The sequence below is a fragment of the Eptatretus burgeri genome, chromosome 6 (assembly GCF_056783735.1).
Source record: "Eptatretus burgeri isolate ZD-2024b chromosome 6, Ebu_testis_v1, whole genome shotgun sequence".
In the NCBI taxonomy this organism is placed as follows: Eukaryota; Metazoa; Chordata; class Myxini; order Myxiniformes; family Myxinidae; genus Eptatretus; species Eptatretus burgeri.
The window spans coordinates 26,421,432-26,432,238 of NC_140966.1; the positions used below are offsets into that span (position 1 = coordinate 26,421,432).

The 10,807-nt window shown below is 45.8% G+C and overlaps 1 protein-coding gene across 7 annotated transcripts in view; it reads right to left on the reverse strand.

Moving 5' to 3' along the window:
- Nucleotides 1-10,598, reverse strand: part of ITFG2 (integrin alpha FG-GAP repeat containing 2) — a 106,609-nt gene extending 96,011 nt beyond the window's left edge. For 6 of the 7 annotated variants that reach the window (XM_085884361.1, XM_085884362.1, XM_085884357.1 and 3 more), the window contains exons 1-3: nt 10,189-10,597; nt 3,395-3,490; nt 2,508-2,549 (exon numbers count right to left, since the gene is read on the reverse strand). In XM_085884361.1, the coding sequence (XP_085740487.1) occupies nt 2,508-2,549; nt 3,395-3,490; nt 10,189-10,284 (234 nt within the window). In that variant the 5' untranslated portion in view covers nt 10,285-10,597. Of the gene's footprint in view, nt 1-2,507; nt 2,550-3,394; nt 3,491-10,188 lie in introns of all 7 variants that reach the window. The other variant, XM_085884359.1, reaches the window with a different exon arrangement.
- Nucleotides 10,599-10,807: the final 209 nt, after the last annotated feature.

Consider the following 10,807-nt stretch of genomic DNA (forward strand, 5'->3'; position numbering starts at 1 on the left):
TGTCATACGCCGCCACCCCTGCCGGTTCCAATGCGACCTCAGAGTTTGGTCGTGGGGAAAGTTGCTGCATGGTGGTGGTGTCCTGGACCATGGGTTCATTTAAACTATTATCACTACCCACCTGGCTCAGCTCCTCTTGGCTAGCCATGTTGCATGCTGGGAATAAAATTTAATAACGCTCGTAATTTGGGGACACGGGGGGGGGGTTCGCTCCCCACACCCCTGATCCGAATCCGTAAATTTCGTGGAGGCAGAGGGGCCGAATACCACTCCTGACACCAAATGTTGTGGGGCCGGGACGTCGGCCGCGAGCACAACCGCTAGATGGGGCTGCAAGTCGGCTCGACCGATTGCCCGGAATTCAGATCGTACTTCTCCGGAAAACTCCGGAGAATACGGGTCCTTTGTTTTGGACCGTAAAGCGTCAATATTTCCACCACGTGGTACAGGGTTATTCGCCAAATCTCAAAATACCTTGAGACCACGTGGCGATCTAATGAGTCTTCACACCCTCGACGGCACCCATACGGAAACGAGCCGCTTAGCACGCTCGTTCCGTGTGCGATTCCGAGCGGTTTAATAGCTGAGAACAGTCGGTCCAGATGTCCCCTTACGGCGGCACAACGGCCTTGCTAATTTTCCCCAGCACGCAACACGCTCAGTCAATGAAAGAAGAGACGTGAACGAATTGAAACATTCAGCAATCGGGGTTTATTTATACAATAAGTGGGGAATGAGGGAAGCACATCAGGCAGAGTTAAACCGAATAATAGAAAGGCAAATAATGACATGTACAGCAAGCACTTATACAGTTACTACTTGGAGGACAGGCCCACCGACACACACACACACACACACACACACACACACACACACACACACACACACACACACACACACACACACACGAGAAGTAGTGGCTGATGCCTTTATTTCGGCCTTCAGCTCAGAGGATAGTGGAGCTGCAGACCAGGGTCTATTTTGGACCTGTCCGCCTCGTGCGGTCTTCAACCGAGACGAGCGAACCAGGACGAGACCAGCCCAGCGTTGTCGAGCTGTGACCCGTGCCAGAGAAGTCCAGTGAGCGTCCAGACGCGATCCGCGCTCGAGATGACCAGCGAACGTCGGGATCCGGTGAGCGCAGACGCCAGCGACAGGATCAGCCCAATCTCATTACGACGACGAAAACGACGACCACGACAGGAGAGCGCTGTCCGATCGACTGGCTCCCTTTTTATCTGCTCCATGCGCGGCTCAACCCTCCCCCCTCGGCGCACTGCCCAACCCCTCCCCCCTCGGCGCGCTGCCCAGCGCATCGTGGGTAGGGGCTCGACCTTTCCCCTAGTAAGTGCGCAGAGGACGCCGGGAGCTGAGGGCTTTCGCTCCTCTGCAGCATGTCCGCAACCCACGGTCATTTTGTTGCTGTCGTTGAAGATGAGGTTTTCCTAAAATAAATCGCAGCGCATTTACATTGATTCACCCACTCGACAAGGGAAGGAAGCCATCTATAAAACACATACTTACCGATACAACTAATCTATAGGACCTGAATGTTGTGTGCGATAGGTTTCCAAATTCGTAACACTATGACGTAACACGTCTCCTACAACCGCTTCACTTGTCTTGCACACTCTTCCCTTTCTGTGCTTTGTCCCCCCAGGTTTCTGCAGGGTGCAAATGGACCACCATTAACCCCATTGTGGTGAAACTCAAAATGCAAGATCACTGTTTACCTCCACTCATTTGTTCTTCTTTTTTCCTGCCTGTGGAATTAACTTCAACATTCTCTTCAATCTCATTCTCCCCTCCAGGTCCTTCCTTTGAGTTTGCTTCTGTATCCATATTGTCACCCCATATATCCTCCCCTCATCCCTTACTTTTCCAAATCTCCCTCTAGTTTGTCATTCCATGCTTGCTCTACCATGATTCAGACAAGGAGTTACGTGCCGTCTTAGACGAGGAAAGCATTGTCGAGGATTTCCTTGGGTTTATCTGAAAAGATTCATCAAACTGAAATGGTCCTTATCAGGGCCACAAATCCACAATAAATATGTATTATACCAGTTTGAATCCCTTTTCTTCCTTTTTCTAGTAACAAAAAAAAATCCTCTATATTGTATTAAAAAAATAAGAAAAAAAAATAAAAACTTCTTGGTATCCTCTCTCTCTTCAACTTCTTGAAAATGAGAACAAGACTGTTAGACGACATGAAGCGGACAATGGAGTCAACATGTTGATACGTCCGTCACTTTGTTCTGTACAAAGTTAATGTACAAAGTATTTAGATTGAGATCAGATAATAAAATGATCAATATATTCATTTATTTTGAGGGTGAAAAAAAACAGGGGTACGGTTAATACAGTGCCGCGGTTTATACACCGGAAAATACGTCATTCCAAATCACTACCTTCTGAAATTTTGCAGGGACTGAGTATCAATAAAGTGATTCAGAGAATAAATTTAACAAAATTGGATAAAACGGCAAAGCAGCATAATGCTTACTTACCTTGCCCTTATTGCATACATCTCCCACTCCAACACATGTGATCTGAAAAAAATAGAAACAATTGAATTAACCATATTGCATTCGCATAAGCAACAAAATAGATATATTTGCTGCGGATTAGAAATGGAGCTGACATTTAATAGGTATAGCAAGCTGTATAATAGAGCTCTGGTGTCAGGGCAACATCACAGCTTCATGATGGGATGATTGATCATTCGGTTCACACAGAGAATCCAGTGCAGGACACGTTATATTTAATCTTGTATTACGCTTCAGCAGATGAGTTCTGCTTTTCATGCTTACATCAAGTAAGGAAACAAATTGCACGACACACTCAGAATGACTTGGAGAAACAAAAGTGGCATGAATTACCATGGGAACAAGGAATCAAACCAATGTCAATGCAAGGATAACACAAAAAAATATATAAATTCTTACTATGCTGATGAACATGATAACGATAATATGGATGGAATCAACAAGACTTTGATGAATTAAGGTATGCTAATCGCCATGGGAAGCACGAAGAAGCTTATGTTTCCAACATTAACCCTTCATCGGAGAAGAAAGTTCTGATATAGGATTTACACCTGAGAAGCCAGCCTCTCCTCATTTTCCATGGTGGATTTGATACCCCAATCAACATTCCGTTGATCTCGGCCATCGTTCAACCTGTCCGCCAGCGCAGACTGACACGAGCCTTCAAGAACACTATTGTAGTTTTCCATTCTATTAAAATTACTCCCCTCGATTCTTCAAAGCGTGTGTTGCAAAACAAAAGGGGCAGGAGTTACAATATTAGCAATACATTACAAATTGAAAGTAAACATAAATTGCTTCGATATACAGTACGCACAGCACAAAATAAACAAACACTTCATTCGTACCATTCCCAGTGAAGAGCAGGAATAAAAAGGTTTAGTCCCATCGTGCTTGTAAATGTTCAGTTTTCCACTTGTATCACCAACAAGCAACTCGTTCAACTGCAAGAAATAAAAAAAGTAAATACACAGCAATGCATGTTATCAACACAAGCAAAGAGCCCACCCTCACAGAGGGGTTAATTCCCCAATATATATATATATATATATATATATATATATGTATATATATATATATATATATATATATATATATATATATATATATATATATATATATATATATATATATATATATATATATATATATATATATATATATATATATATATATATATGTATATATATATGTATATATATATATATATGTATATATATATATATATATATATATATATATATATATATATATATATATATATGTATATATATATATATATATATATATATATATATATATATATATATATATATGTATATATATATATATATATATATATATATATATATATATATATATATATATATATATATATATATATATATATATATATATATATATATATATATATATATATATATATATATATATATATATATATATATATATATATATATATATATATATATATATATATATATATATATATATATATATATATATATATATATTGTTAGGGTTCTTGGAACCGCATTCATCCAACAGATAGTGGTCCCAAGACAGTTATTCCATTAATATACGTGTAGATAGTCCCTTCCCTTTTGTCTAGCGGGACAACAGGGGCGTGCGTTGCGAGGATCTCATAGCTTGGTTTGCTTACATAATTTCTTCTTCATTTCATTTCTAACTTCATTCCTATTCTTCTTTTCTGATTATTCCTGAGGTAAATCTGAGCCACGTGCACCCTTCGCTGTGAGATGGGTCCTCGCGGAAGGGGAATAGAAAGGCAGCAACGGCACCGCATGAGCATCGACAGCACAGACCTCCCGTCCTCAAGCGATCCCTCAACCCAACTTTTGCGGCGAGTTGTACAATATGCTCGGCAGCTTGAGATGATCGACTCGAGCTTCCGATGATCTGGGGGGGAGATTGCTGATTGCATTGAAAAGGCATACAAATGAATATCTCTTAAGAGGCTGTACGGATGGTGTTTTGCACAACACAGAAGCAAATGACCCAATGTCGGCAAGAGCGTGGCTAGTCGCTGGGTGCCAATAGCTACATTTTCAGAGGCCGAGAATAATAAAACGACAACCACGCCACGTTGTGCATGATACGGGCGTCACGTACTTTTCAACCCATTTCTGGACTAATTATATCGATCGGGTTTCGACTCGCGCACACGACAGCAGAAATGGGAAAACGCGAGCGCTGGCCACATGCGTAATGGCGGATCCACGCGCACTGTGTGAAACGTGCTCTCAAAGGCAGACCCCTTGCGCCACTCGTGACACTTTGTTATCGAACAGAGCCGGGCACGAATGGACACATCTTACTGTCTGTGCATGGGTTTGCCATAATATCTTACTTCTAGCCTCTACCGCCAGCGAAGCTGCGATCGGGCGGAGGCATGTTATACAGCTCGGGCCACGTTGGCGCATATGGAGCAGGCACACTGACCAGCACTGGTCGGGGCACGTGAGCAGGCATGCAGGACCGACGCCGCCCTCGGCCGGTCGTCAGGGCACGGCCCGGGGATTTTTGCAAGGCAATTCATGACGCGGAGTTGGGTGTGGACGATTCATTTCATGATGTGGGGTTGGAGTGAGACAGATCCGCGGCGCGGGGCTGTCTTTCCGGAAATGGAATGATGAGGTTTCCGGCCATCGCGGCAGGGGTGCGCAGGCGGTCCGGGCCAATCAGAGTGTCCGATTCGGGTGATGACAGCAGTTTGGGGTGGCCCCCCACCCCAGGCCGATAAAGACCTTCGATCTCTCTCTGCCCTGCCTCGCCTCCCGCTCAAGCTGGACTTCGACTCCGCCTCCTGCCGTCGTCGCCTGGACTCCGCCTCCACTTCCCCGCCCACACGACGCTGACTCCACCCTCCCAACTCAAGCTCCTCCTTCACGCAGACGGTCACGTCGCATTCTCTGGACGACGCTTTGCATGAGTTACCACAAAACAAAAGACGACGCGCTAGCTGTCGGGGGAGGGGGGGGTAACCACACGATGGAGCATCCCCCCAACCGTATTGGTGGCGCGTTCGGGCAAGCGTGCAAAGGTACCGAGAGACCGTAGCCTCAACTCTTCTCCTTTCTCGCTTCAATTCCTCTTAATCGGGTTTTCTGTGTCTGTGTGTGTGTCCTGGTGCCTGTCCACATAAATAAGACTGCAGAAGATTATCAATATTATTGTTATTATTTTTGGGTTAAGTCTGTTCTGTGTCCGCTTTCCAAAGTTGCTTGTTTATTGCCGCACCTCTCACATGTCTTGCTTTCCCTGCACAACACATCACAATAAACCTATTCCCTGTACCACATACTTTTCCTCGCCTGCTTGTAAATAAATCATTATTAGAAATGTTCCCTGCTCGTTTTTGTCTTTTCCTTCATTGGTCCAGCATGGTCTGAATCATAGCTTAGCCGGGACTTTATTCCCAACGATCCGTTCCTCTTAGCCGGTACGTCCTTGGCAGTGTCGCTCGGCTGCATCCGATCCGGTAAAGTGATCCGGTTCGGACAAGACGTACAGAGGGCGTGTTCCCCGTTAATTAAATCACGTGATTATTTTTAGGTAACCGGATTAACGCGACGGAGGACCCTAAGTCACGCGGTTGAGTTATTGGTGTACACGGTCAGTTAAGCGACCCGCCACGTCACGGAATTATCCGTGTGCGACAGCCTACAATTCCGGGGAGTCTGGTGGGAGCCGAGATAGCTTTCCCCGAGTGGTCTTCTCACCCGACCCCCGGCCCGCAACAATATTTTTTTAATGTTTTTGGCATATTTAACATGACTTGTAATACAAGCTTCCACCAGACAGTGCGATACGATATACATTTACACAGAGAGAATTGGCGTCCTCCCTGACACCCTAAATCCTGGGGGCTATGATTTACCCTTAATATTAATCATGTAATTTTGGCAAGTCGACCTTTATGATGTTAAAGATGTGAAGCATCTCTTAATATGAAATGTTAATAATGTTAGTATAAAAAAATGTTTGGTGGGGCAATTCCCACTTTCAGAAGTAAGAACTTATTAAACAACATAAAAGCATCCCATGCATACCCCAAGTACGACCATAAGTTTTAACCTCATTCCGTCCAGCGGTTTAGGAATGCATAGAAGCAGTGTCAGATGAACCTTTTGTGGGACTGGCACAAAACAAATTTGTGGCTCCGCATTTGGGGAAGCATGTAAAAGACAGGATATCGTGACTGATGTTACTGCATATACGAGGCAGCTTTACTTTATTTTCATCTAATACTGCTATACGCTTGTATTTGAGCGCTGCTTCAATGTTCTTTTGTCATTTTCGTCTCGAGTTCTCCTCCAAACTTAACTCTATCGCTCTGCCGCCCACCCACACCTGAAACAGTGTGGCATGTATGCCATATACAGTGCAATGACATCACGCACCAGTAAATAACTGCAATCTGGAAATAAAAAGTAAACAACACAACTTTCGTGTGTGTGTGTGTGTGTGTGTGTGTGTGTGTGTGTGTGTGTGTGTGTGTGTGTGTGTGTGTGTGTGTGTGTGTGTCCTCCATAACTGCAAAACCATGAAACCTTGCAGCCTGAAACTTTGCATGTATACTAAGAAAACTCCAAGGGAAGTGAGTGACTGAAAATTGGGTGTTTGGGTTAATTAAAACACCGCTTTTAAAGATCATTAATGGCCTTATTTAATTATATCCTTTATCAACCGCATCCTCAGTCACCGCTCTCTCTGGGGTCTAAAGGCATATCCGAGGAAACCTCGCTAGGTCTGAAGCTTCTGTGTTTTTGGCCTCCTCACCAATGCCTTGATTTGGAACGATTTCTTTACTATAAAGTTGTTTTTGTTTTTTTTCCACTTTACTCACTCATATTATCGATTGCCTGTTGATCATAGCTACGAATTGCTGCACACATCACCATTGTAAGTGCTATAGTTTTCAAATTAAGAGCTTGGAGTGATTTCATGCATTGTATGATGCAATTTTCCACGATCTACTCTCAAGGACGAATTAAAGGTCATCATCGAAATATTATTTTTGTTCATTGCATATTTGTTTTGCATTGCTCGAGTGATGCGGTTTAATGGTATTGAAATAAATGCCAACAGTTCCTGTGTGAGAATAGAGTTGGTTGAGATCAATCGATGGGATTTGCATTATGATCGATATGAGGTGGAGGCTTTGGGGGCGATGGTGGCGAATAAAGAGGTTTGGTTGGCCTCCCATTGCCCCGGGCCGCAGGTGGTTGCTTTGTCATGTGCAGGGATTTTATCGAAAGAACGCGCTGTACGAGAAAATGAGTTTGTAATTGTACCGACGATATTCTTATTGATTTATGACGAGCCTGTGGTTGAAGTGTGGTTTAAATGGAGTTGCTACCGTCTAACTGCCGTGTGGGTCTCGGAGATCGACTCGGAGCCGGGGCTGGTGCGCTGTTCAGCGTTACCCCCACCTCTGGTTTCGGCGAGGTCAGACGTGCCTGGCGCCTGGGACGCGGCTCTCTGTTTTCGCTCAAGGCCGTTTGGACGTGCGTTGGAGTCTCAACTGATTGTGGTGCGTGGGTTGTTGTGGGGCCTTGGTTGCATCCAGCCAGCGGGGCTGTTCAGCGCCCCCACCCAGGGTCAATCGGGTCTGGCGCTGGCGCCACGGCTTCCAGACAGCGGGCTTCCGGCCTCGAAATGTTTATCTGTTTCAGGTCTGGCTGGGGGAGATGTGCCGCCTTGTGGGCCGGAGGCGTTTGATGGTGCCGGGGGAGGTTTGCTCGGGAGGTCGCCGGGACCTCGCCGAAGGCCATGTAAGCGTGAGCCGCCTGGGGGTGTTTTTGCTGCGTAGTGCTGCTGTGCTTCTCGCCTTGCTGCTTCATATCGGTAACGCGGTCAGAGTTTGGTAGGTGCTTTGTGCAACACAGTCTTCGGAACCTGGCCGTTGCAGCTTCACTCGCTCGCATCGACACGTTATATGATGTGATGTGCTTTTATACTTCGCTGTTTTCTTTTTTGTATCTTGTCTGCTGTTATACCGTTGTACTTCGTGCTGCTTATGCTTATTATGATGGTGATCATTTAATAATCATAGTTTTAGGAGGGAGGAGTGTGGTATAGCCTGCGGGCCTGCGGGGCAGGGCATGATGGTGGGGGGAGTGGTCGGCGTGATCATCGTGGCTGCCAGGGATATAAGGAGTGCGCGCCACCTGAGGCGTCGTAGTGGATGCCGTAGTCGCCACGGCTTGTGTGTGTACTGAGTGCGTAATAAAGGAGAGCTGTGGGCAAAGTACGCCCGCGCTCCCGCTTGTGCAACACAGCCCGGCTCGACTGTTCCCCCGCTCGTGTCTGCCTGCTAAGCATCCCTGCCACGACACTACAGGTAATGGCGTCACCAATTCAGTGATTTAGGGAGGAAAGCCACGGGTCAGACCCGGCAGCAATGCATTTTTGTGACGTCGGTGGACGACCCCATTAGGCCATGAGGTCAAACGTTCCGGCGCTTTTCACATGAATAAACCTTCTGGGCTCCTGGACTATCAAGCTGGTCCATGTTTTGACAATCTCGGAAGGATGACATGCTGAATCACCCCACCTCATGCTACTTAACAGCACGACAGCGGCTCAAAATGAAGACCTTAAGATCCTAAGCCAGCCACCTTAACCGTCAAGCCAACGCCCGGCTCGGTTTGGTTTGTAATAGACACCGTTTGTTGATCGAGCCAAATTGGCTCGTGCAATCCAATAAATAAACGAGTGTGTGTGTGTGTGTGTGTGTGTGTGTGTGTGTGTGTGTGTGTGTGTGTGTGTGTGTGTGTGTGTGTGTGTGTGTGTGTGTGTGTGTGTGTGTGTGTGTGTGTGTGTGTGTGACACCAATCACACCAAAGCCAGTGGACCAGTTGCTACCAAACTTGGCACGTGGGCCAAGTTCTACCTCGTGGTGAACATGGGTTACCTGGTTTCATCTGCAATCGTGGGGATTCGGGAGAGAAGGTCGACAACAATTGTCTCTGTAAATGTGTATCATGAAGCACCACCTGGTGGTGGTGGTGGTGGTGGCAGAAGGTATTACAAGTGAGTTGTGGAGATAACTTGCATTTTCTCACCACACACGTCCCACTACACTGGGAAGCCCCAAAGCCACTCTCCACTCGTCAGGAGGCAGGGAAAGGGACCCGACGTTGCCTAGCAACGCCAGACACCCCTACTCGTAACAAAACAAGAAAGGATTCAGAGATTAATTACACACAAGAAGCCATGACGTCAATCCCACCTTCGTCGTATCGAAATCAGATTAATTTTTTTATTCAAAATTTAACTTAACCCGTTAATTAAATCCGTACAACTAGTTTACTTCCATATTCAGACTCTTACTAATGAGCAAGCTTTACGTCTTTCAGGCAGCGACCAGCACGGCTCTTATTCAAGGCATGGAGGGACGTTTTACATCCGAACCGGTGACGGCGTCAACGAGGAAACCAGGTGTGCTCCGTAATGCAGCGCCTCCTGCTGACACCAGCACAGCTGATGTCAGGCCGGTGTGCTCCGTAATGCAGCGCCCCCTGCTGCCATCAGCACAGGTGACTCGAGATGTCGGAATGTAAAGGAAACTTTACGTTCGCTCTTCGTGTTTTACGACAACAATTATTTTACTCACTCCGTCTCCATCCACATCGGCAAGGCGGACAGCCTCGGGGAACAGGCTTCCCCAATAGTTGAGCAGCAGACGCTGCACGAAACACACGCTTCGCATGGCGGCAGCCGCTCACCCCACGGGGTCTTTAAAATAAAGGTTCTCGCAAACAACGAGCCCTCTTTGCCGTCCCTCCGAATTGCCGTCTTGCAGCCTTCGTATTCAGCATCGGTATTCAACGAGAAAAAGTTTTAAATCGTTAACGCGGTTTTCACGGCACATAATTCACACGAAAAAAAAAAATAATAATAATAATAATAATAATAAACTCCAATTTTCCCCCTCTCATTATGATCCCCACGTTGACTGATTTGAAATTTAAATGTTTCCTCGCGATTTCCGGACGGCGACAGTTTTTCTTCACGTTGAAATAGAGAGAGCGAGAAGCCAGCCTCGCTCGACATAATACGATTATAGTCCAAACATTGAAATAGAGAGAGCGAGAAGCCAGTCTCGCTTGATATAATACGATTATACTCCACACATTGAAATAGAGAGAGCGAGAAGCCAGCCTCGCTAGACATAATACGATTATACTCCACACATTGAAATAGAGAGAGCGAGAAGCCAGCCTCGCTAGACA